The sequence below is a fragment of the Gavia stellata genome, chromosome 2 (genome assembly GCF_030936135.1).
Source record: "Gavia stellata isolate bGavSte3 chromosome 2, bGavSte3.hap2, whole genome shotgun sequence".
In the NCBI taxonomy this organism is placed as follows: Eukaryota; Metazoa; Chordata; class Aves; order Gaviiformes; family Gaviidae; genus Gavia; species Gavia stellata.
The window spans coordinates 96,355,558-96,380,191 of NC_082595.1; the positions used below are offsets into that span (position 1 = coordinate 96,355,558).

The window sequence follows — 24,634 nt, forward strand, 5'->3', positions numbered from 1 at the left end:
CCTCATGTGTGTTGACTGAAGTTCTTGGGCAGGATTTTTTGTTCAGATGAGCTCAATTTTTGGAGAGGGTGGATCTCTTGCTGCAACTTGAAGTAAGGCTGGGGTGTACACTACTGATTTATTTTAAGAGTTTATTCTAGCATAATCCTCATTGGTGTTCACTGTAGGAAGAATTTCAACTTTTTTGATTGATGAATATTGCATGCATTTATATGGATGCCATTGTAATGAAACAGCAGTCATATGCCTCATTAAAGAAGGTGTTGCCACCTTCAGCAGCATTGAGGAGGTACAGGTTTGGCTAGTTGGAAATGAAACTATGAAATGTGATGAGTCAAACATACTTAAAGGAAAGAGATTAGTTTGAAGCCAAGGCTGCAGACCACAAGTACTTTGAGGCACAAGTACACGCAGCCTTTGGAGCGGTGACATAGGAAAGTCATAGCAAGTGTTGCTTACCTGCCTCTTAATGAAGGCCTCTCCCTACTCTGTCCTGTGTTGTCTTAAAAACAAGCATGTATTACCCTTGATTTTAAGCATTGCAAATTAGAAGCAGGTTTTCAGCTCACGGTTTTTCTTCAGAACTTGGTGTCCCAAGCTCTACCGTCCATCTGGTCTTCCAGCCGACTAGGGAGCTCACAGTGTATTTCCTAAAGCTGAAAGAAAAATCTTCCTGATGTTAACTTTTCTACAGAGCAAACTGGGAGGTGAATTTTTTTCCTATTTTCCATTCCTTTTATACCTGATGGCGACACTTCCTTTGCAGCCATTTTTGTGCCTTTGTAGACTTAATTCTTTCAGTTTTGTGGTGGTGGTGTTTGTTTTGGGGGTTTGGTTTTTTTGTTCATTTGGGGGGTGGGTTGTTATTTTGGGTGGGTTTTTTTGTTTGTGGGTTGTTTTTTGGTTTTTTCTTACATCCTGCCACATTTTGCCAAACTGCTGGTTTTACTTTCTTTCCAACCAACCTAACAAAAGCTGACACCTGGCCCTGCACCTTTATCTTATCAAAGCGTGGGGTAGGAGGAAGCATCAGTAGGACTGGGAACCTCTATCCCCAGGTTTCCCACGTGTTGCGAGTGGAGACAGTCCTGTATTTCCTTGCCTCAGAACAGGTTGGAATAACAACCAGCATTGCTCTTTGTGAGCAGGAATATGTATTTTCCTTTCATCACCATTCATTTTCGTTTTGTTGATGGAGTGAATTTGCTAGGAGGATGTTCACTTATCCGGGGCTGGGTTATATTTCCCACTCGGCATTCCTTGGCGTGGTGTGGGACCCCGTGATGTGTTTTGTGTCAGTCACTCAAACTGGGCTTGGTAGGTTTGAATGCAAACTAAATTCCCCAGGCTGTGAGCAGGATGGTGCTGGGTCTGGCTGAGCAGAGCTGCAACGGATGTGGCCCTATCGCACATCTGCCAGACAAGCCTTATTTGGAGCGTCCGATCCCAAAGGCAGGAGGCGGCTGGGGAGCCCACAGGTGCATGAGTTGCCCAATTTTTATCTCTCTTTCCTGGCTCGCCTCCTGCTGATGCAAAACCTGTGGTGCATGTGGGAGGTGAAGAAACGAATGTGAGAGCGGTAAGATTAGCCACCTCTCAGGTGATCTGTACCAAGCTTTTTTTTTTTCTTCTTTTTTTTTTTCTTTCTTTTAAAGACAGAACAGTCTTCCCGGTGCCGCTTTCTTAGGACATGCCTTTGCGGATGTGTGCAGGCAGACCTGTGCTTGCCCTGCCTGCACTCCCAGCTGCCTGGCTGTGACCCAGCACCAATCCTGGAAGCCACGTAGCTATGTTAGCACAACGCAGTGCCTGGGCTGACAGCTCTGCCTCTCGAAGGGCTTGGGGCTGCACTGGTGTAATATATAAGGCTCTTGGGATGGAAGCGATTTGCATCCAGCCAGCTCACAGAATAGATGAAGCACGTTAAGGCCTATCTTATATGCACCCGTGTGGACAAATCTTTAGGAAAAGACACTTTATTTTTCCCTTTCATGTTTATATTTGTCCAAGTCTTTAGAGAAACCACATGCTTTCAGCCATCAGCATTTAAATAACAACCTTTGAGCTTCCAGGTAGTTTTTTTTTAGTGGAGGGCTGATAAATGAGTTGATTGTGGAATTTGGGCCTAGGGCTGCTCCTTCAGCTAGCCAGCAAGGAGTGCTGTGACCACGTGGCTGCATACCCCTGAATTGCACACGCATCTGCGGGACACCAAGCAACCTGGTGGCCGCTGGGCTTTGCACTGACATTCCCAGAATTCCTGCTGGCAGCTGGGCTGGGGAGCGGCTGCGTCCTAGCGTTGGCAATAGCTGTGTAGCTTCCCGCTCCCTAGTGTTGGATGGCGCGTGTCTTGGTTCTCTGAGGGAGTCTGTGCAGGCGGAGGAAGAGGGAGTTGGTTCATGTCCTCTGATCCATACCCAAGTCCTGTTACTTAGCTCTGATGGATCATTTACCTTATTTGTTCCTCTGGTTTCTAATCTGCTGTTGTAGCCTCAAAGGCGGCTCTTCACGTTGGTTTGGTTGAGGGTTTCTATGACCCTTTGTTCTGCAAAAAGTGAAAATAACACATAGATCAAGTCAGCTGTGCAGTGACTGCTGCCCTCCCCAGCCAGAGACCACAGGAACGGCCTTGCTGCTCTGAGGGAAAGCAAAGTGAGATGCAGCCTGGGTACTGTTGTGCAAGGGTTGCGTGTGGCCTCAGGTTGGTTTGTGAGTAGGATGCGCAGTGATCAGTCCACAGGCAAGGCACTGCCTTTGTGTAGGGGAAGTGGTCCCAGGACACACACCCTTCGCATACTGTGTCTTGGGCAGAACACTGAAATTATTTAGCCAAGATAAGTATCCAGCTGCCTTCCCTGGAAAGAAGCTCACTGCAGTTTAACCTGTCCCTGGTTGTTCTGTTGTAGGCTCCAAACTCTGTATTCTGTCCAAATACAGTAATCCAAAATCAAAAGCATCCTGACAATTTTAAGTTTAATATAGCATTAAAATGAGAGGCTTTTACCTACTAGTGCTAGAAAACAGCTAAAGTCTTATCTGAATTCTCAATAGAGAAAGAAATATCCCATGGACTTGGATTATTGAGTGGTGTCTTCATCGTCTGGGTACAAGAATATAATGGAGCATAAATAGGAGGACATGAATTCAATTTACCTGTCTTTTATTGAAATGAAAGCCATGTGGAACAAGGTGATCAAACTGGAATAGTCCCAAGTCTGTCTGTGTAGGGTCTTGTCCAGAAGGATGTACAAGACTTAGCATGACAGGGAGATTGTTGCGTGGCCATTACAGTCTTAACCCGTGCCTGTGTTTGCCGGGGACTGGCCAGAGCTTACGGTGTGCTAATACCCATCCGAGTTGCTTGCCAATACCTATGGCAACCTCAGACGTTGTTGATGTGTACCTACATATCGTTCCTTTTCAACTTTGCTTTGCAGTGAGTCAGAAGAGGCTGTACAAGGTGACACTTCATCTAAAGCTGCTGCATATGTAGCCTTTGGACTAATCAAAATTGCTGGTGCTTTTTGTGTGACAAAAGAGCACGGTGTCCAAGATAAACCAAGGAGAAGAGATCTGGGTATGCAAGCTTTCATTTAAAAAAGGCATCTTTCATCTCGCTGACAGCGAGGTTCCTGCAGCGCTTTGATTGCCCTTTAATTATGCCTGTTTTTCCTGGTTTGTTTGAAAGGCAGATCTTGTTAGAAAAAGGTGCTGTGTGGAAAGAACTTGGCTGTCTCTGCTGCCCTTCCTTGAGGGCAGAGAGCAGAGCTGACGGGTTAATTTTTTTTTCTGCATTATTAAAATGGAAGATTGTTTCTCGTAGATTTGAACATAGGCATGGTGTTTTTCTCCTGAGTTAGGCGAGGAGGGGTGTGAGTGGTCGGGTGGTTAAAGCAGACTGGGAAATCATGAGGTCTGGCTTCTTCCCACACTGACTTCCAGTGTGATCCCGGAGGAGGTGCTTTTATCCTTCTGCCTTTCGTTGTGTGCGGCTGGGCTGCTGCTTGTGTGCCCTAAAGGCTGCAGGAAATCCAACCTGGTGTTGGGTGGAGGAGGCTCCGTAGCGTGTTGGGATGAACATCACCAGATGTGGGGGGTCAGCAGCTCATACCAGCTCACAGATTTCATGCTGTTTGGTGTTTTATCTGAAACACCACAGTTGTGGAGCCATTAGTCTCGATGAGAATCTCGGCTTTCGCTAATAATAATAATAATGAAAAAAAGCATTAAAAAAAATCAACAAAAAAGAAAAGGAAAATAAAGCCCGGCTTTGGTTGGAGAGAAAAGCCTGGAAATACGAGTCAAATATAGACTGAGGGCTTAACTGCCAAGCAAGCAAAATAACTCGAACAGGCTTCTAATCCTTTCAGAAATCTCAGTTTTAAAGAAAGTATGTGTAACTTTTGAGGGCTTGACTCATGTTTATAAGTGCTCGGGCTTGACAATGCTCTATTTTTAAGTGCTGTCTTTATGTTGAATCTTGGGAGGTGAGATGAAAATGTTTTTTTTAAAAGTAACAACAAATCTTAATATAGCTGAGAATGCGGAACTGCCCTTAGAAAAATAGGTTGGACACATGAAAAGGAATCTTGCTCAGCAGGCTGAAGACGCAAAGCAACTTCTGTGGTTACGTTTTTCTTTCTTCTGGAAATTTTGGGGTGGGGATGTAGCTGGCGCAGTCATTTGGCCTTACGTTTCTTTTTGAATGCAAGTCAAATCTTCCTGAACAAAAAGCACCTGGCTTGAAACTGTTTTAGCCCAAACTGGAAAAGCTGTTCTCTAAAATGCCATTTTTGTAGAAGTTGAGGCAGTTTGAGGGTGCTCAAAAATACAAGTAACAGGATGGGTAGGGAGAAGCAGATGATCCTTTTGAACTGAAATGGCTTTGTACAAACAGGAGAAGACAGGCTGGTTCTCTGTTGCTTCAGAGAGGTGATTAGGTTTTAGTTATCATCTCCTGCCCCTAGTCTCGAAGACTTAAATGGCATGAAAATGAAGTTAGCTGCTTAAAGCCAAAGCTAATCAAATGAGGAGACTCTAAAGTAGGAGGATAATCTTTGTCATCTGACAGGCAATCCCAAGTTCCCATGGGATACCTATGCAGCTCTGCTACCATAGTGTATGTCTGTTGTGCTGAGACCAATGCTTCTACCTTCAGTCCAGCGTGGCGTTGTGGGCTTTGCGTGACTGGTAAGCTATGAAAACTGAAAGCATGGACCTGAATTATCCAGTAAAGAAGTGACACTGCTTTCTAGGGAATTGGTGGTTGATGCTGTACGTCAAGTCCACTGGTGTCCAGTGGTGTGAAACTCAGATGGGGGATTTCACAGAAATTTTGGGCCTCTGGTAGACCTTCTGGCATGGCTGCTCAGGCATGTTTTCTTGAAGAATGCAGTCATTTCTTCATACAGGCGTGAGAGTTGTGTGTGAATATTCAGTATGGGTAAATAAAATTAAAATTTAAAATGTAAAAATATGCAAACACCAGAGCTGAGGCTCTTTTTAAAAAAGAAAACCCCTGCTCAGGGAACACAATTATTCAGGCTGTGCATACATCTGATTACCTAGCTCCAAAGTGGGTGAAAGCAGCTCTTCAAACTCCTTGAAGCTTTCCCCCGGGGTGTGCCAACACTGCAAGCAAAATGCCCTTCTAAAGCTGAAGGTAGCAAAAAGGGAAGGAGGGTGGATAAAAGCTGGCAAAGCCATCGTTTGGGTTAGTCTGGGGAAGACTGAGAAGAGCTTGTTTTAAAATAATTTTCCTGGGTGCGATTTGGGATGTATTTAATGCTTTCAAACAAAGTTGTCTTGGAACAAAACGGGTTTGGGATGCTGAGACACAGGCTGGAAGGCAAGCAGACATTGAGCGCTGGCTCACCTTTGGCGCTGCTGTCACTGCATGTTGTCCTGGCTTGGGCCACTGCAGAACAAGCAGTGCAGGTTGGGGTGGCTGGGGATGGGGCTCCGCTGGCATGCCACGCTGGTGGGAGTTAGAGGTGGTTTTATTCATTTCAGTTTCCCTTTGCACAAGCAGGACTCGGCAGGGGCATTGTGAGATCTGTGTGTGCAGAAGGGAAGGGATGGGGACTGTTTGCTGAGCTGGTGTGCCGGCAGCTGTCTCCCCGCTCTGGGGCAGCTGGTGCTCACAGAGGCTGCAAGAAACTGCATGTGAATCTTGAACATTCAGACAAATTATTATGAAATAAGACACTTATCTAGACTATTCTTTTTTTTTTTCCCCCAGGCTTTTTATAATACTGTGTTATATATGGGGGGGGGGGAAGCTTATATCCCTAATCTGGTGATAGTTACATTTCCGTTTCCTCTCTTTTGTTAGAACTAGTAAAGGATGTTGCAGAACCTGTGTGAAGAAGCCCATGATAAGCACTTTGCAAAACCACAAATCCAACCCAAACCCCTAAGCTTTTCAAAACCTACCTTGAGACTTTGCAACACTGGGATGGCTCCGGGAGGTGGCACTAACTCACTGCAGAGACTGTCAAGCGGGTGTTTCGTGGTAGCAGCACAATAAGTGAGCAATTGGGTGGTAGGACAGTATTTGTGCAAAATCTCTGGCAAGGTGCTTCTGACTCCTAAGGCTTTGATTTATTTTATTTCATTTCTTTTAGCACTGGGTTTCCAGCTTTTTTCTTGAGGCAGAGAGGAGAGTAGACACTGCAGCTTCTTGGTAGCTCATAAATTCCTGGTAATTAATCATTGCAGCTTCTGAGACATGCCAATAATGAGCACTGTATCTGGAGAAAAGCCTAGCACACAGCAAGCCCACGTTCTGGATACAAAGTACTCTGGCCTATCCGTTCATACCTGCACAAGGATATTTCTTCATTCTGTTAAGCAGCATTGGACTTGTTCTCTGGTTTTTGGTTTTTTTAGGCAATTACGAAAATGAAATTAGATATGTTGAAAATAACTCTTAATTAATTTTTCCCATAATTCAATTTTTTTATTACAATAATGAAAATATTACTCTCTCTCTTTTGATCTGAACTTTAACACTGTATTGTAGGTCTTACTGGGAATATTCAAAATGATGTTCATCTTTTTAGGTGTAAAGCCCAGAAACTCTTTCTCTGAAATAATGGCATTATTCCTGTGTTTAAAGATAACATGTTGCTTAATATTTTTTTAAAAGCTTTTACTATCATTCACAGAAAAACAACAACAAAAAAACCCCAGTAGTTTCAAGCACAAGCTGTGCTCACAGCAGCTTATGTAAAACTCATGGAAAGCTTTGTTTTAACTTGCCCAAAGTAATGTAAATTTTTTGAAGCGTGGTTGTGTTCTTACCAAGATGGTAAAATATTGGCCAGTGAAGGTTGGGTGTAGGAGGATTCCTATTGCTAAAACTTTGATGACAACATTTGAGATCTCTTGGGCAGAAATATCTGGGGAAGATGGGTGGAGTCTTCATAAAGTTTGGAGAGTTTGTTGAAATTCGTTCTGGACAAAGTGACTTTGTCCCCTGTAACAGTTTTATATAAAGTATTAAGAATGTCATACCGCTTCTTGGGGATTTTACCTCATCTCTCAGAAGACAGAAGGTCCTGTTTGTAGTGGCAAGGCCCAGCATTTAGGTCTCAGCACTCACCAAGTAGTCCTTCGCTCAGCAGCCAGCCAGGAGTCTGTGTGTCACTAATGACAGGTGCTGCTTTCCTCTTCTGCAGGTTTTCATTTCTGTGAACTGCCTCAGCACAGATTTCTCCTCTCAGAAGGGAGTTAAAGGCCTGCCCCTGAATCTTCAGATCGACACCTACAGCTACAATAACAGGAGTAACAAACCTGTCCACAGAGCCTACTGCCAGATTAAAGTCTTCTGTGACAAGGTAAGGTTGGGTCAATGTGCCAGTGACCCTTTGGGAAAGGCTGTTCCACAACTCGGCAGCTTTTTTTTTTTTTTTTTTTATTCTGCCACTTGTTATTTTGGCTCACTGAAAACTCCTGTCTGTGTTCAGCCTTTGCAAGGAAAAAATTTCACTTGGCTCATAGGTGTTATGATGACCTTAAATAAATTTGCTGCTCTCAAAATGCTGGAGCGCCAGGAAGTGTTCCTGAGCATTGAATTTGGAGAAAGGTCAGTCAGTGGCAGAAGACTGACTGTCGGTACTCCAGACACTGGAAAGTCCTGCAGAGTGCTTTCAGTAGGAGAAATCATTGCAATTGATTGGAGCAAGTGGAGGCTTGTCTTTTTGCCTAAGCTAAGTTGTGTTGGTCCTCTTAAATTTCTTTGTGTGTTCTTACTGCATTTGTTATTAAAAAACTCAAGCACCTCACACGTCTTGCGAACAGAAAATGTTGCTGTTTTCATTGTGCCCCTGTGAAGATACAGTAGTATAGTGAAGCCCATTGACAAGCTGGATAGGTGCTGTAATTTGACTGCTCTGCCTAATGCATTTAGCATGCAGAGAATTAACACCATTCCCAAAGCCAATCTTCACCTGAAGCTGTGAAAGCAACACAGCAGGAGCTGAGCTGAAAGCAGTTGTGAAAGCTTAACTGAGTTTGCAAAGAAAGGACGTTTTTCCCAATCTTTGTAACCTGTTCCTGTCAGAACAGTCTTTTGAAGGACCAGAGCAAGTGATGTGCAATGTTAGTATTTCCAGAGCGACCAAGATCTTTCTAGGCTGGGATGAGCACTGCCCAGACTTCCCCAGTCCCTCTTTTGATCGCTAAACCACTCTGATGTCCTGTTTTGCTGGCATCCTACTTGATTAGAGCCTCTCATTCTTTGCATCCAGACTGCATCTTCATCGCATGGACTCTTTGTGAGTGAGATCTCGAATACCTCTCTGTGCAGCTGCAGGTCTGAGATGGGCTTGTGACCCCCCACTCTTGAGTCCTGTGCTAGCTTTGCACTGGTCGCATACTGCGTGGTCTTGCCTTGTCATCCCCCAGGGGACTGCTGCAAAGGCTCATCTCGCAAACCATTGCTCTGCCTCCACTTACATCCCAAAATATATGGAGCCCTCTACAGTCTGCCTCTGCTGTAGCATCCCATTGACTCATCCTGCCATGTTTTGTTGTCCATCTGTATGCTTTTAAATAGGCCCCTCTGCTTTCCTGCATGATTGGGAGGTGCTGCCTGTAGCTGCCTGCCAGTGTAAAGCTGGCATCTTCCTTCAAGTCCCTCCTGAGATGGCTCCTGTTGTGATGATTTCTGCAGAGAATTTATCAGGGAGTTAACGAATGCTCTCCAGAGTAAGCCTAAGAGGTTTGGGTCTCATGGGTTTTCTTCAGGCCTTTTTTCTTTTTTTTTTTTTTTCTTTTTTTTTCCTTTTCCTCCCCTAAAATAAGACTGAGGCAAGCAAGTCATCTAAAGCTTTTTCATTATCCGGGAGTCTTGTGTGTTACCAACCTGTATTCTCTACAATAGCAGTGAGTATAGACTTGCTGCAGGGAAGGGGGAGGATCTTCTACTCCTAAGTTGTCCAGTCAATTACTAACACTGTGCTAAAATTACTGACGGGCTTGTGCCACTGCTAGTAAGACAAATCGGTTAATAAAAGGGCAGATGCGTAGTCAGTACATAGCTTAGAGGAAACCATTTGAGTCTATACCATAAATTTCAGCAAATCTAGTAGTGCAGTAATGCCAGTGTATCTTTTATTTTCCTTTCGGATTTTGACCTTTTCTCCTGCTTTATTCCTCCAGATACTTTGCAAATTGTACCTGAATTAAAAGGGGAGGGAGGGAAGGAGAAAATATTACTTTTCTGTATTTAATCTGACTGTTGTTCATTCTGTGAACTTGCAGCCAATGTGAGGTTGGTGCCTGAAGATTCTGCAATTTGCATTTATAGAAATGGCATTGAAATTTGCTGCCTTTCAGATCCGGTCTGGGTAAGGCAATGAGAGCTGGGGACAGAGGCCAACAAACCAAATACTGTTTGTCACCACATTGAATCAAACTCGGTACTCAAATGCTTGTTTGAGGCACTGGGCGAGTGCTTCTGTGAGCAGACCTGTGTACTTACAGGGGCAGGTACTGATTCATTGTGGTAGGTTGACCTTGGCTGGACACCAGCTGCCCACCAAGCTGCTCTATCACTCCCCCTCCTCAGCTGGACAGGGGAGAGAAAATGTAACGAAAGGCTCATGGGTCGAGGTAAAGACAGGGAGATCGCTCACCAGTTACTGTCGGGGCAAACCAGACTCGACTCAGGGAAATTAATTGAATTTATTGCCAGTCAAAATCGGAATAGGATAATGAGAAATAAAACCAAATCTTAAAACACCTTCTCCCCGTCCCTCCCTTTTTCCCAGGCTCAACTTGACTCCCAGTTTTCTCTACCTCCCCGAGCGGTGCAGGGGAATAGGGGTTGCGGTCAGTTCATCATATGCTGTCTCTGCCACTCCTTCCTCCTCACACTCTTCCCCTGCTCCAGCGTGGGGTCCCTCCCACGGGAGACAGTCCTCCACGAACTTCTCCAACGTGAGTCAGACCCACAGGCTGTGGTTTTTCACGAACTGCTCCAGCGTGGGTCCTTTCCATGTGTCTTTTAGACAGGATACAGTCCTTGAGGAACAGACTAATCCAGCATGGGTCCCCCGTGGGATCACAAGTCCTGCCAGCAAACCTGCTCCAGTGCAGGCTTCCCGTGGGGTCACAGCCTCTTTCAGGCACATCAACCTGCTCCAGCGTGGGGTCTTCCATGGGCTGCAGGTGGATATCTGCTCCACCGTGGACCTCCATGGGCTGCAGGGGCACAGCCTGCCTCACCATGGTCTTCACCACAGGCTGCAGGGGAATCTCTGCTCCGGCACCTGGAGCACCTCCTCCCCCTCCTTCTTCACTGACCTTGGTGTCTGCAGGGTTGTTTCTCTCACGTATTCTCACTCCTCTCTTCTCCAGTTGCTGTTGCACAGTTGTTTCTTCCCCTTCTTAAATGTGTTATCCCAGAGGCACTACCACTGTTGCTGATGGGCTCGGCTTTAGCCAGCAGTCGGTCTGTCTTGGAGCTGGCTGGCATTGGCTCTGTCAGACATGGGGGAAGCTTCTGGCATCTTCTCACAAAAGCCACCCCTTCTCCTGCTACCCAAACCTTGCCATACAAACCCAATACACTCATAGACCCCAATGCTGGCCATCTTCTCCAGGCTTCTGTAAGAGCATTGGCATTTCAGAAAGAGCACCCATTTTCTGTCCTGTTTTGAATCTTAGGTAATCAGTCAGCTGGTCTTGAATGTTTACAGGACCATTGTTACTATGGTATCCACATGAATTGCAGTCCTTAACGTGTTTGTCCTCATCTGGCCACTCTTATCTGTAGACATGCTGTTATCCATGTTTTCTTCGTGGAGGGCCAAGTCTATAGTGTGGAGGTCTGTTGGAAAAAAACAGCGCAAAATGATGATGCTGTGGCCACTTAATAGGGACACCTCTGTGTGGGTCCCCTCTATTTCTTTGTTAAGGCTGTGCTTGCATTGCACGCCTGAACTGGCTTTGAACACAGACACTGGCGTGGCAGTCCTCTGCTGTCTCTTTTTACTGTGTATGAATCGATAGACATCCTATGGAAGGTCAGACAGTTTAGTTAATGTTGTGTGGTGGCCTTTGCGTGGGAAAGGAGTGAAGGAGGAGGGTTCCTGTGCTTGGGGTGGAAGGGAAAGCTGCTGATACTTGTTTCTGGTTTTTGGCTGCTGCCTGCAAGACCAAGTTTCTTCACGCATTTCTGTCTTCCCCTTCATGCTCTTTCTGTGGTAAGAGGGTCCACAGGTGCCCAGGACGTTAGGTTTGCGTCTAATCTTACGTGATTTCAAGACCTGAGTAAAGTAGTATGGGTGTAATGGTGTCATCCTGTAGCATGTTACAGCACAAGCTTTGTTTAGGCTTGGCCCAGCAATATTTGGGCTGTGCGGGGATGGGGATGACCTGTACCAGAGGAAGATGACTTTTTCTACTGTAAATAGTATCTCAGCTAAGCAGCCACATGGGGAAGATTAAATACAAGATGTCACAGGCTATAGCTAGTGTTGTTCTCTGGGACCTGCTGTTACTCTTGTATTGATGGGCAGTGCTGTGGAAAGGTTTTTATGGGATAGTAGGAACAAGCAAGTGATATGCTGTTGGAGGGAGAGAGATGGTGCAAGGCGGCTGGCTGGAGGCAGCATTGATGTGGATGGGCAGCAATACGGAGGCTGTTGCTTCTGTTGCATGATCACAGAATCACAAAATGGTTTGGGTGGGAAGGGACCTTTTAAAGATCACTTAGTCCAACCCCCCCTACCGTGGCCAGGCACATCTTCCACTAGTTCAGGTTGCTCAGAGCCCCATCCAACCTGACCTTGAACACTTCCAATGATGGGGCATCCACAACCTCTCTAGGCAACCTGTTCCAGTGTCTCACCACCCTCATCATTTTAAAAAAAAAAAAAAAATTTTCTTCCTCATGTCCAATCTAAACCTACCCTCTTTCAGTTTAAAACAGTTGGCCCTTGTCCTGTCACTACAGGCCCTGCTAAAAAGTTGTCCCCATCTTTCTTATAGGCCCCCTTTAAGTACTGGAAGGCCGCAATGAGGTCTCCACAGAGCCTTCTCTTCTCCACGCTGAACAACCCCAGCTCTCTCAGACTCTCCTCATAGGAGAGGTGTTCTGTCCCTGTGACCATTTTTGTGGCCCTCCTCTGGATCTGCTCCAACAGGTCCATGTCTGCCTTGTGCTGGGGACCCCAGAGCTGGACGCAGTACTGCAGGTGGGGTCTCACCGGAGAGGAGTAGAGGGACAGAATCGCCTCCCTCGACCTGCTGGCCACACTTCTATGCTACCCAGGACACAATTGGCTTTCTGGACTGCAAGCTCATGCTGCCGGCTCATGTCCAATTTTTTGTCCATCAGTATCCTCTGGCAGCTCGGCCGCTGTGGCCACAGGGCAGGAGAAGAGCTCGAATGGCTCGTGGGCTGTGCACCAGAGCTGCACCCAGCACGAGAGAGCATTTAGAGAAGGGCCAGGGAGCAGCTCTCCGTCTTCAGAGCACATCCAACTGACTGAGCCCATGTGCGGAAGCGGGGAGTTCCATAGTGTCATGAAGGGTCCAGATCACAGTGTGTTGTGACTCGATGTCATGTCCTCTCCCTGCATCTCTGTTGCTTATCAAATACATCGTGTTTCTCTGCAGGAGGGAGGGAGGGATGGCAGCTCTCCCCAAAATGCTGCTTCCCTTTTTCAGCCCAAGAGTCCATTACGCAACTGGAGACTCTGAAGGAAAGAACAACAAAAAAAACCCCAACCCTGCAGTGTTTAACACATAGACAAGAGTGTGAAATCTTGCTTTTCAGATTCCAGGCTGTTCTCTAGGTGACGAAGTTGGGAAAACCTCTCTTACCATAATTGCAGAATACAGGATTCCCAGTGTCTTTTCTTGAAAAGTATCTGATCCCGGCTGTCACTGAGCTCCGATAGCAAGGCAGAAAAGCCTGTAATCAAGACACGGCTTTCTTTTTTTATGTGAGATTTGAGATGTGTTTACCGGGGCCCCTGTAGCCTGGAACAAGTTGACTTTCAAGCAGAACTCTGGCTGTAGGTATAGGAGTGCAGAGGTTTACTCAAAATGTGTGCTCTTGATGGATTAGCACATTTTTCTCGAGGAAGCAGGTGCTGTTCTGTAGCACAGTGTTTGAGTAGCAGAACTTTATTATTTCCATGTGAAAGGTATAAAACAGGGCTGGAGCCAAATCTGATATTTCTGCTGTCAAGCTGAGATGTTGTGACTATTCTGGTTAAGGGAAGTTGCAGAGGGTGCGGGTTCAGCTGTGCTGAGGTTCAGGTGGGATGTCTTCACTATAGTGGACTGTATTGGCTTTACGGGGCCAAGCAAAGCTGGCAATACCTGTGTCGTCATTAGTAACTTTTTCATAGGAGCTGCCTGAAGCTGCTTGTGTCCCTGCTGTTGGGTGGGAGAAAAGGTGATATATGTTAATGCACATCAAATATTTAGGCCAATTTTCCTTTTTATTACTAGTGCAGGCACGCCCACTGCTACCTAGCAGGCATAGGCATCCTGCCACCCATAGAGTATTGATTTAATGGGAGGTTAGGAGGGCTGTTGCCCGTCTCCCACGTTGTGCATGAGGCACCGTTTCCCACCCCACCACCACAAGCTTTTTGACATCTCATTTGCCATAGCTAATCTAGTCTTCCTCCAGCACTGTGCAAGGGTGTGGGTGTGTTTTGGCAGCTTTGCAGGGGTGGAAATGAGAAATAATGGCTTCCTGTGGCCAGATAACTGTTGCCTCTTACCCTGCTTTGCAGGAGGGTGTTGGGAGACAGGTAGAACTTGTGTATACCAGTTTGGGCAGTAATCTGGTGGTAGCACCAGGACTGAGTGTTGGGGATCTACTGTGGGCTTATCACCTCATGCAACTGGCAATGTGACATCCCTGACTTAACCGACAGTCATGTGTGAGGTCTGGGCAGAGCTGGAGGAATGAACACAATTCTAGTACAAACCTTCTTCCTTCCTTCTCTCTGTCTGTCATAGCTGCCTGCACCTTGCAGAAAATACGGTGCTCTCCCCACTGCTGCTTGGTTTGGAGGGCCGGGAACCGTGCAGGCATGAACCCAGTTAGGTATCTGTGGATTCCACCATAGCCTGGCCCTGATAAAAAAAGGAGAAATAACGCCTGCTTTAAAACAATGCACGTCTACAGCTTGAGATCAGTGAAGGCTGGTATAACTGCTGCCGGCTCCATGTACAATGTGCAGGAAGATATCTGGCACTTGGTGATCCAAGTGTGGCGTGACTTTTATAGATCAGGATTTAATGATGATCTAGTGAACTCTTAAACTGGGGGAACTTGCGATTTTTTTTTTTTTTATTCTTTTCAACACTTCAGATACATTTTTTTTAGCTCATATTTTATACAGTTCTTATAGCTGTGGGTACCTTTTGTCATCCTATCCCCATCTGACTTGAAAGAAAAGCAAGTGTTTGCATCTTGGATATGGTTGTTGGATTTCATTAGATAACAGGACTCAAAAGTAAACAGATCTCAAAGTTGGCACGGTCTGGCAAACCTGCAGCTCAGGTACCATGGAGCTGACCTCCACAAACACAGCTCTGGAATAATTGGTGTTCCTGCCTCAGCTGAAAAACCCCGAAAAACCTAAAAATACCTTCTTTCTCTCTCTCTCTCTCTCTCTCTCCCTTCCCTTAATCTCTTGTCTGACAGGGAGCAGAGAGGAAGATCAGGGATGAAGAGCGAAAGCAAAGCAAAAGAAAAGGCAAGTGCACTGACCCCAGCTCTCAGTTGAATGCCTGTAAGTAGAAATTATTCCATCAGTATGTTAAATATTAGATCTCATTTTGGCTACAAATAACTTGTGCAGTAGAACTCTTAAGTAAATTTTTATCCCCTATGGAATAGTGCTTGTTTTAAGCAGTTGCTTATGGAGTCATTGTGCTTTGCAACATACTGGGCCACTTAAGACTTCACTTCTACATGGTTGTCCCTGTCCAAGACAGGGTCCTGCTGTGTATCCAATTAAGTATGGGATTTAGCAGTTGAAGTGACAGGGTGATGGTGGGATTTTTGGGCCCTGCTGGAGCCCCTGCAGCTCCAGGTGGCAGCGAGGACTAGAGCTGTTCCACATGTTTCCAGCTTGATCCTAAACTTAGACTTCAACTTAAGTTAAAAAAGTGTTTACAACTCTGCAGCAAGGCAGTGGCAGCCTTGGGACTTAGCCTCCAGCCTCCCAGAGCTACAATCACTCTTCTAAAACAAAGTGGTCCTCAGTAAATAATTTCAATAGAAGTTGTTTCTGCACACGTGAAGGATGTGAAGGCCTCAGCACTGTAGCATGTAAAGGCTGTGGAGCTTCTCCTGCTGAGCATCTTTCCTTTAACTGCTGCAGATGACTGCAACAGATCCTGTGTTGGGATGACTAGTTATTCACCAGCAGAGCTGCTTAGAGGAAAATGTATCTCCCTGTTCTTCCTTTGCACGGGGCAGGTGCGTGCTCTCCCTTGCTGTGCTCAGTGTGCTTGTCAGAGCCGTGCTATTAACAGTCCAACTGGTTCAACAAGTGTGCACCTCACAGCTTGCTGGGCAGGATTTTCCTGATGCAGCAGGTACAGGATGCTGGAGCAGCTTCAGAAGAAGATAATGCTACAAGGGAACCCATTTGCTCAAGGGCAGTTGCAGGAGGGGCTGGGTGTTCGGGGTTTTTTTCCCAAAGTACATCGTGAAAGGTAGGCTTAGCACACTGTTAGCATTTCACAAATGTGGTAGCCCCAACGGCTCCCAAAAGATTACTGCATGTAGCCCTTTGTGTAACGGCTGGAAAGCGCAAGCAGTTTCAGTACCGATTTCCAGGATCTTATGATTTTACAAAACCTGCTTTCCAATATGAATTTCCTAGGCTTGGGATTAGCCTGATGTGACCTTTATTTTCCTGGAAGGTACAATCCATTGCTGTTTAGTTCTTGTGTGGGAAGTTTTTGATTGCTTTAGGCCATAAGCTGTTATACCCACCTCCAGGATCACTGATGCCGTGTGTGCATGGACTCATCAACAGCAGAAACAGTTTGTGGCTTTTGGTCAAAGTTATTTTTACAGGGATTGAGCAATCTTTAAAAAATCTGTTTTGCAAGGGGAAAAAAAAAAGGTGTATTTTCCACTGGCGACATGAGAAATGAAGAGTTTTGTTTGCAGTCAATTTGACCCAAAATTGAAATGTTTCCACTTGGTAAAATGAAGTCTTCAGCTGGGGTCAGTTTGACATGAACGTGTCTGAAGTGCAGTTTAAGGTACCTCCTGCCTCACTCTCTGCCAAGCGGGTCTTTGTGGGTGAAGTCTGTCCACTTGGTGGCTTGTGTCACATCAGCTGGTGCGTCATGAAAGCCAAAGTGCTCTGTGGGAGACAGCGGTGGTCCTGCTGAGGGATGAACTGGGGTCTGGCAGCTTGAGGTGACCAGGATGAACAAAAATGTAAAATTTGAAAGTGTGGCATTGAAATGTAACTCTAAATGTAGCATTGTGCAAGAAACAGTATTTGTACCCCTTCTGTAGTGTGATAGTACTTCTGTGGTGCTGTCTCTTTGAGATGCTCCCAAATGGAACCATGTGGGTTACAAGTTGTCTCTTTGTCTTCTTTCTGCTTTCCTGGTATAGGAAATCCAACAATCTTTTGAGGGGGAACGGATAGGAAGAAGGGGGGACTTGGACTAGCTTTTGCCCTTTGTTTGGATGGTTTGCGTGGTATATGGAAGACCTAGGTTCCCCTGTTGGGGTGAGTGGCCAGGCCATTCTCCAGCCCAGTTTAATATCTGAACAAAGTCAAGCAGCTCACTTGGAGGGAGAGAGAGAGAGAGAAAAAACTTCTAGTCTCTGAAACAAGCTGTTTCCTCAGGGTCCAGGCCCTCATTTGAGAGGTAGACAACCCAGGTTCACACTCCTCTACCACAGGAGCTTCTCCCTTTGACCCTGACTACAGAGTGCCCGTGTTCAACAGCGTATGTGCCTTCTAAATGATGTAGGAAAGCCACAGCCCTGTCAGTGCCTTCACTAGCCTCTATTCCAATTTTTGGTCTCTGCAGTTTCTGATGTCAAAGTGCCCATGCTTCCCTCACACAAGCGTACGGACATCACCATCTTCAAGCCCTTCATGGATCTAGACACTCAGCCTGTCCTTTTCATTCCTGACGTTCACTTTGCAAATCTTCAGCGTGGGGCTCATGTAAGTAAAGCTCATGGGTGTGGGGATGAGGAGGCTATGGGATGTGCTTCTAAAAAGCCTGGGATGCATACATATGAAATGCCAGACTGTCTGCATTGATGCTGTAAACAAATACAGGCCGAGTCCTATGTGAGCAAGAGATGTTGGTCCTAGACGCATTGGCTGGAGTTAACTGGGAATGTTTTCTGATTAAATTACTTTTCTATGAACTCCTGTTTCCATGAACCTGAAAGGATTTTTCCACAGCATCTCCATCTGAGAGTTCATTGAATGAACTGCAGGCTGATTTTTGTCTTGTAAAGTCCGTTGGGTTCCTGGTGCGCTGCTGTAGACCACGGGCTCATCCAGCCTGCTACTGCAGGGTGAAAATCCGTTCTGTGGAACTGGCAAGTATGTCAGCTCTGTGATCTGCTGCCAGAGCGCCCTGCCTCAGTGTTCCTGGAAAGTCCCAGCTGACAGGAAACTGGAAGGGAAAAAATTAGAGTGCAACCAAGTTTCAAAATCTTGAACTTTCCTGTGCCAGGAGTTCTGGCATGCTCTAACATAATCTAAACCTTACTTTTTAAGAGCATTGCCTGAACTCCTAGCAGGGATGGAGAATAAACTTGTATCCGTAAGGCTGACTCTTCCACATGTTTTCCAACAAAGACTCTAGTGCTGAGGTATGTCAGAAGACTCTACGCCAGTCCAGATAGAAAGCTGGTTAGCTCTTGTGTGTTCCTGTCTCTCTCATCTGAGATCCTTTACCTTTTTTCATAAAGATAAATTAAAGAAGATGCTTACTGGCTTTTGAAAGATTAAGCCAAAGTGCTGTTTGATACGGGGTTTAAAAGATAATAAGAGGAAATCAGTTCTGGATAAATTTTTCATAACCCTAAGCTCAACTATTATTTGCGTATTAAAACGAAGGCCAGTGTTTATTGCTTGGACCAAAGCATCTATCTTCTAGTAGTGTAGTTGTGCCTGGCTCCCTACTTGACAGCCTTGGTTTCCCCTATGTCCTGTAATGATGTGCTTACAAGTGAGTTGGGTGGGTGAGCCATCTGCCTATCCCTTGCAACTCCTGCCATGGGCTCAGGGGTTCCCTCTCCTTTAACTTGATGTTGTTGGACCTCTGCTCATGCCGGATGCAGCAGGATTGTTGTTCTATGCTAGTGACGCTTTGACGCAAGTAAAGCTATTGCTAGGCAGCTATTAACAGATAGAAGGATGGGGAGAGCATTGCTGACAAGACCATGTTACACCAGCTAATGGGTCTGTCCTTATACAACTTCGTTTTGTAGCATTCAGAGCCCTTTGTAGTGTTTTCCGAGGACTGAGTACCACATAAGGTTCTTACTAGCTAGCTAATTTAGCATCTGTTTTTCTGCGTATGTCAAGGAAATCTCCCCTTTGTTTTAAAAGGTCCTTCCTGTTACTTCAGAAGAACTGGAGGGCGAAAGGTAAGAGCTGCACTACTTCAGCCTACTGAAGTCTTGCCCTCAGACAGAGGGGTAAGTCCCTGTAACTGTACCACTGCTGACTTTTTGCCCTGTCAATGACAGCTCCAACCTGAAAAGAGGAGCCTATATCGGTGAAGAGGACTTTATTGCTACTCCAAATAAGATGGGCAGAATAGAAGAACCAAAAAGAGGTATTATTTTCTTCTTTCAGAGGCTGAATTATTGCAGTGTTTCTCCGTCATGATAGAGAGATGCATCTGAAGTTAAAGAGGCGTTTTAATTTATTTTGCAGTGTACTTTAGCCTGATTTTTCTGGCTTTGAGTAGTAATAGAAAGAGTTTGTGTATCAGGATGTAGTTCAGCTCTGCAAATCTTTTACAATGTCAGAATTTTGGGGGTTTTCTGCCAACTCAGACACTGATTGGCTCTGAACCTGTAAGGAAAGAGACTCAGAGGAGGTGAGCAGTTTACCAATCTCCTTGGTGGATTGGGGGAGAGAATTCATCACATAATCCACTACAAAATATTCTGGAAATCTTCTCTAGGACTTTAAGCAATGAATGCTAAGAACTGGTTCTGGGTATAAAACTGTTGCATCTTTCATGGTGCTGGAAAATGGGCTGTTCACTGCTAAGAGCCAGACTGAGAGAATATTCTGCTTATTTTTAATCTGTTGTCAACCTTTACAATTTGATGTGGGATTGGATGTTGCTGTGGAAGGAGATGGTGTAGAGGATTACCTTCCTGATGAGTCATGTGTGGAAGGACCACGACAAAGCTTAAAGGATTAAAAGAGGAGGATTAAACTTGTGATGCCGCAAAGGTTAAATGTAGCAAGTCTGACCTTAATGGGGCTGCACTTCTGTAGTCTGGATAAACTAGTAAGGAAGGATGGGTTTTATAAAAGGAAATTAGACTTCCTGGTTTTTCTTGTTGCTGTATGCCATAGAGAGAATCCCACGGGTCTCATTTTCATTTGGTTGGTGTATCATCCAACCTGTGCTGTAACTGAGAGTGTGTGTGCTGTCTTCATTTTTTAAATCTACAGTCCTCCTTTTTTAAGCCTGCCTTTAGCAGAGGAAATCCATCAAGGTGCTGTGCTGTCCTGAGTTCACCTTGTTCAATTAGATATGCCGGTAGTTGGTCTGTGTTGCAGGTGTGTCAAAGCTGTGGCTGATGAACTACTGTAAACAATCCAGGCTGCAATACCTAGTCATTAGAAGATGGATTAAAGACAGAAAAGCTGTTAAAGTACAAGCTTTCTTGCTCTCATGTCTTATTCCTCAGCCTTAATGCAGTTTTTAATGAGGCTGATGTTACATACAGTGACTCTCTGCTAGCTTGAGAATGCTAGGGATGCTTACTTAATTGGGTTTCTTATTCTTTTGTTCCCCCCCTAGCAGGAAGCTAAGTCTGCATTGTGTGGATGGTATGAGTATGAGTGGTATGAGTATTACTGAAACATGGCAAGTGATAGGAAGAGAGATAAGACAGCATAGGAGGAGCAGAGGACTGTACAAATAAATTATTTAAAAAAGAGGAGGTGGCCAGGATGTCTTCACCTGCTGTGGTAGCATCTGTCAAATCATTTTATTGTGCAAAGTCTTGTGGCAAGTGACCTGCGAGATGTGGAGGGACCTAAGAGTCTCAAAGCTCCCTGTTTTGTGTTCTTCCTTTGTGTGTGTCAAATATGACCTGTTTTCAAATAATAGAGAAAATATCAAATAGAGAGAAATTTACATGTATTTTGACAATAAAGATGCTTGAGCATGTAGCATTTCTGTGTACAAAAGGTATGTTTTGAGCTAACCTAGCTGTGCATGTTGGTGATGCAATCTTCAACGTATGTATGTCTCTTCATAAGATCCTCAGTGTATGTTACTGTGTGCTTGGCCACTATCATATGCAGAACTTTTCTGAGGAGCAATTACACAGTTAATTCCTCTCTCCAATTTGCTTTTCAGTGTTGCTGTATGTCCGAAAAGAGTCAGAGGAGGTCTTTGATGCACTAATGTTAAAGACACCGTCTCTGAAAGGTCTAATGGAAGCAGTAAGTAATAAGGCTGTTTTACAGTCCTTGCCTCCAGTTTGAGAAAGAGCGAGTGTAGTCCCTGGCTATCCAGGCTCTATACACTGTACAGTCGCAGGAGCTAGACACTCAATCACAGCTTGTGTCTGCTCTTCTGGATAAGAAGCATAAGGATGATTTCCTTTTAATAACATGGAAACTAATGTAAATAATGCTTTGATTCATTATTAAGCGACTTCAGGAAGCTTTCCTTTTAAGTTCCTTACCCCACATCTGTGGGGTCTGGGTGTAAGAAGGTGTTTCTCAGCCTTCCTGAAAATCTGGGTATGTCAAGCTTCATGACTGGATACCTGGGGCAGTCCCAAAATGACAGGTGCTGCTGGAAAGAGAGCTTTCTAGGCTCGCCTCTTATGCAGGCTCTGCTTTGGCCAAGCTGCAGAAGCAGCTGTGTAGGTCTCTTCCTAGCTGCATCAAAACAGCCAACAGACTCCCACTGTGGATATCCCTTTTGTCAGAGAGGGTATTTTAATTAGAAGATGGACTGATTTCCAGAATGTGTTCAGTGTCTTGGGTTTATTTCAGTCTTTCAAAGCCTTGTTTGGGGGTGTCCCCTCTCCTTTCATAACCTGCTTATGAAGAGCTCCAAATCCCAGCTTCTGAGTGTGCTCGAAGACTTTTATATATCTGTGCACACGTGCGTGAAATTGCTCTCTGGTACTTGACTTCCAAAATAGCCTTCCGCTATCCCTGCTGCTGCAGTGCTGCAAAGGAAATGCAGAGCTTAACTCAGAGGAATGGTGTAATGTTTGGCGCAAGCTCAAAGCTGACGTTTCTGGCTGCCTCTTTCTGTGACTAATGCCTCGTTGACGCTCAGAGGACGGAGGCTTTGGGGCTGTACAGCCGGGTCTTGCCATTAGCTTTGGGACCCAGAGATAGTTCTGTAACCTGAAGCTCTCTCTGCCCGGCTGTGGGGCTTTGCCAGCACAGGCAGGCTGGAGGTGGGGGCTAATGGGGAGACTGAAGGCTGTGAAGTCCTCCCTTACCCTATGGTCCTGAAGTCAAGATGCACCTTTGTTGTTTCACTTGGACTTCTTAAAGTAAGGAACGAAGAGCTCACAACTGTAGCTTGGAGGAAACGCCCTGTGCTTTTTCATCCTGAAACGGCGTTTTGGTTTGGTACTTGCTGTTGGTGTGATAGAGCAATTTGCCAAAGTAAACCAGGCTTAGGTTACTGACCTCATGGCTTTCTGGAGGTTTGTATGGTGAAGTGCCATGGTTAGTGGCTGTGGTGTCACACTGAGGTCACCCTGCTGGGTAAGGGGGACATTTCTGATCAGGTCATGTCCTTAGCAGCAGAGGTCTTTGCTCTGTTGCTATTTTCTTCCTGCACTGGCTGCTGTGATGACTAGTTTTCACTTGATCCCTCTGACACTGAATTTAAAAATGGTTTTTGGTATGCTAAGAGAACAGAGAGCCAAGAGAGGGTAAGAACCAGGGTGTGGGGTGGTTTTTTTAATGTGTGGGGGCAGGGAGTTGCTGTATGAGAAGTCAGTGGCCAGGTTTAGAACATGATTAAATTTTTTGCACAGAAGTTGGCAAACTGCAAAGGAGGGGTTCTCATCTGTAGGCTGATGCTATAGTTCACGATTTAGCATTGCCTTTATAGGGCAGAGCAGTTGTTTGCATCTGCAGGCCTCCTTTTTTTTTTTGTTCCTTTCTGTAAAATAGTAAGTGTAAGACAATGCCAGCAGTCTCTTTGCTTCACCAATGCTTGCTTTCTTTTGTTCTAGATATCTGACAAGTATGACGTTCCTTTTGATAAAATAGGAAAAATCTTCAAAAAATGTAAAAAAGGGTGAGTATGTACTTATGCAGCAACTGGCTGAGAACATGAACTCCTTTTTTCAAACCTGTCAGCAAATCTGCTTTATAATTCCTCCATGCACCGCACGTATGCAAATGCTACTTATGGGTGGGTGTGTGTGCATACAACGTACACACATTCCAACATCATTCATAGAGCTGAAGACCAGGAGGGTCCTATAGAAATATGTAGTCTGAATTCCTGGGTAAATACGAGTCACGGAACCTCTCTGAGTTAATTGCTATTTGAACCAGAATTGATCATGTCAGAGGAAGAAGAGTTCAGTTTGTTTAAAGACTCCCAGTGATGAAGAACCTACTTCAACCCATGTTAAATTCTTCCAGTGGTTAACTGTACGCGCTATGTCTGCATTTGGCTACAGTTACTAAACCTGGTTGTCTTTATTGGGCTACATTGAAGAGAACTTTATTGTGAAGTGCCTGTTCCCCACAGAGGCCACGCTCCACTGTCTTTTTATTTTGTAGCGTAAATAATTGAGTTCCTGAACATTGTCTGTCTTTTTTTTTTTTTCCTTTTACTCTCTCAGTAATTTTCTTGGTTTTTCTTTAAAGTCACTCTGATGTCTCAGCCCCTTCCCCAAAGCCCCTCTGGCCAGAAAATTATGTACTTTAATCACCCTTGGAATGTAGTCTCAAGGGTTGTGCTTTCATAGCAGAATTACCCAACCAGAATAACTGCGAAAGTTTCAAATTGACAGTAGCTAAACCACTGCTAAGGACAGCTTTGTGTGTGTGTTTGCACACGCGCACACTCACTTGCATGTGTGCACACAAACACACAGGTAGTGACCTTTCTGGCAAATGAAAGAAGTGGCTACGCATTGGCGGTTTCATTTTGTACTGATTGTTTATAACTGTCAAACAAACCAGTTGCCCAAGTGTCTGCAGCCTCGGAAGGATTCCTGCCAGTTCCAAGATCTCTCTCCCTCCCTGGTCCAGGAGCCAGACTTAACCCTTTTGTTCAGGTCCTAGAAGCATGGCTGCAAGCCTTGATGGCAGGTTTGGGTAAGGACAGCTAGATCTGCTATAGGAAGCAGTGAGTCAGAGATAGGTGAACAGGGATCTTGTGTTACCCCTGGGCAGTTCAGGCTCTCTGAGGTTTGAGTGTGCCTTTGCTGTCTTTGGCATTTAGAACTGTAATATATCCCTGATTTATTTTTCCAGAATTCTGGTCAACATGGATGATAACATCGTGAAACACTATTCTAATGAAGATACCTTCCAGTTGCAGATTGAAGAAGTTGGAGGATCTTACAAGCTCACTCTGACTGAGATCTAAGGTCACAGAACCTCTGTGGATTTTAAACAAAGGTCTCAAGTGAACATTTTACCATAATTTAGTATGTTGGGCAAAACACTAATCACCTTCTCCAGAAGAAAGCCAGGTATTGACTTGTTCTGGGGAGCAGAGCAGTGGTTTTGCTTAATACATTTGTGTTTCTGTTCTTTCCAAGGAACATTGTAATGCTCATGACCTTATTTGCACTTGAAATGAGCGAGCAAAGATCAGTGATTAGATAGAGAGCATGTATAAAACACTAGTAAATATGGGAGGGGAAAACTCCTGGAAGGTGGCCTTTTAGAGTGGT

At 45.1% G+C, this 24,634-nt stretch overlaps 1 protein-coding gene across 1 annotated transcript in view; it reads left to right on the plus strand.

The window, feature by feature from the left end:
• GRHL1 (grainyhead like transcription factor 1) overlaps positions 1 to 24,324 on the plus strand; it is a 42,033-nt gene extending 17,709 nt beyond the window's left edge. Inside the window, exons 9-16 of the mRNA XM_059835477.1 lie at positions 7,683 to 7,841; positions 15,185 to 15,236; positions 17,551 to 17,690; positions 19,095 to 19,132; positions 19,235 to 19,323; positions 21,097 to 21,182; positions 22,952 to 23,016; positions 24,210 to 24,324. Of these exons, the coding sequence (XP_059691460.1) occupies positions 7,683 to 7,841; positions 15,185 to 15,236; positions 17,551 to 17,690; positions 19,095 to 19,132; positions 19,235 to 19,323; positions 21,097 to 21,182; positions 22,952 to 23,016; positions 24,210 to 24,324 (744 nt within the window). The remainder of the gene's footprint in view (positions 1 to 7,682; positions 7,842 to 15,184; positions 15,237 to 17,550; positions 17,691 to 19,094; positions 19,133 to 19,234; positions 19,324 to 21,096; positions 21,183 to 22,951; positions 23,017 to 24,209) is intronic.
• The last annotated feature ends 310 nt before the right edge of the window (positions 24,325 to 24,634 follow it).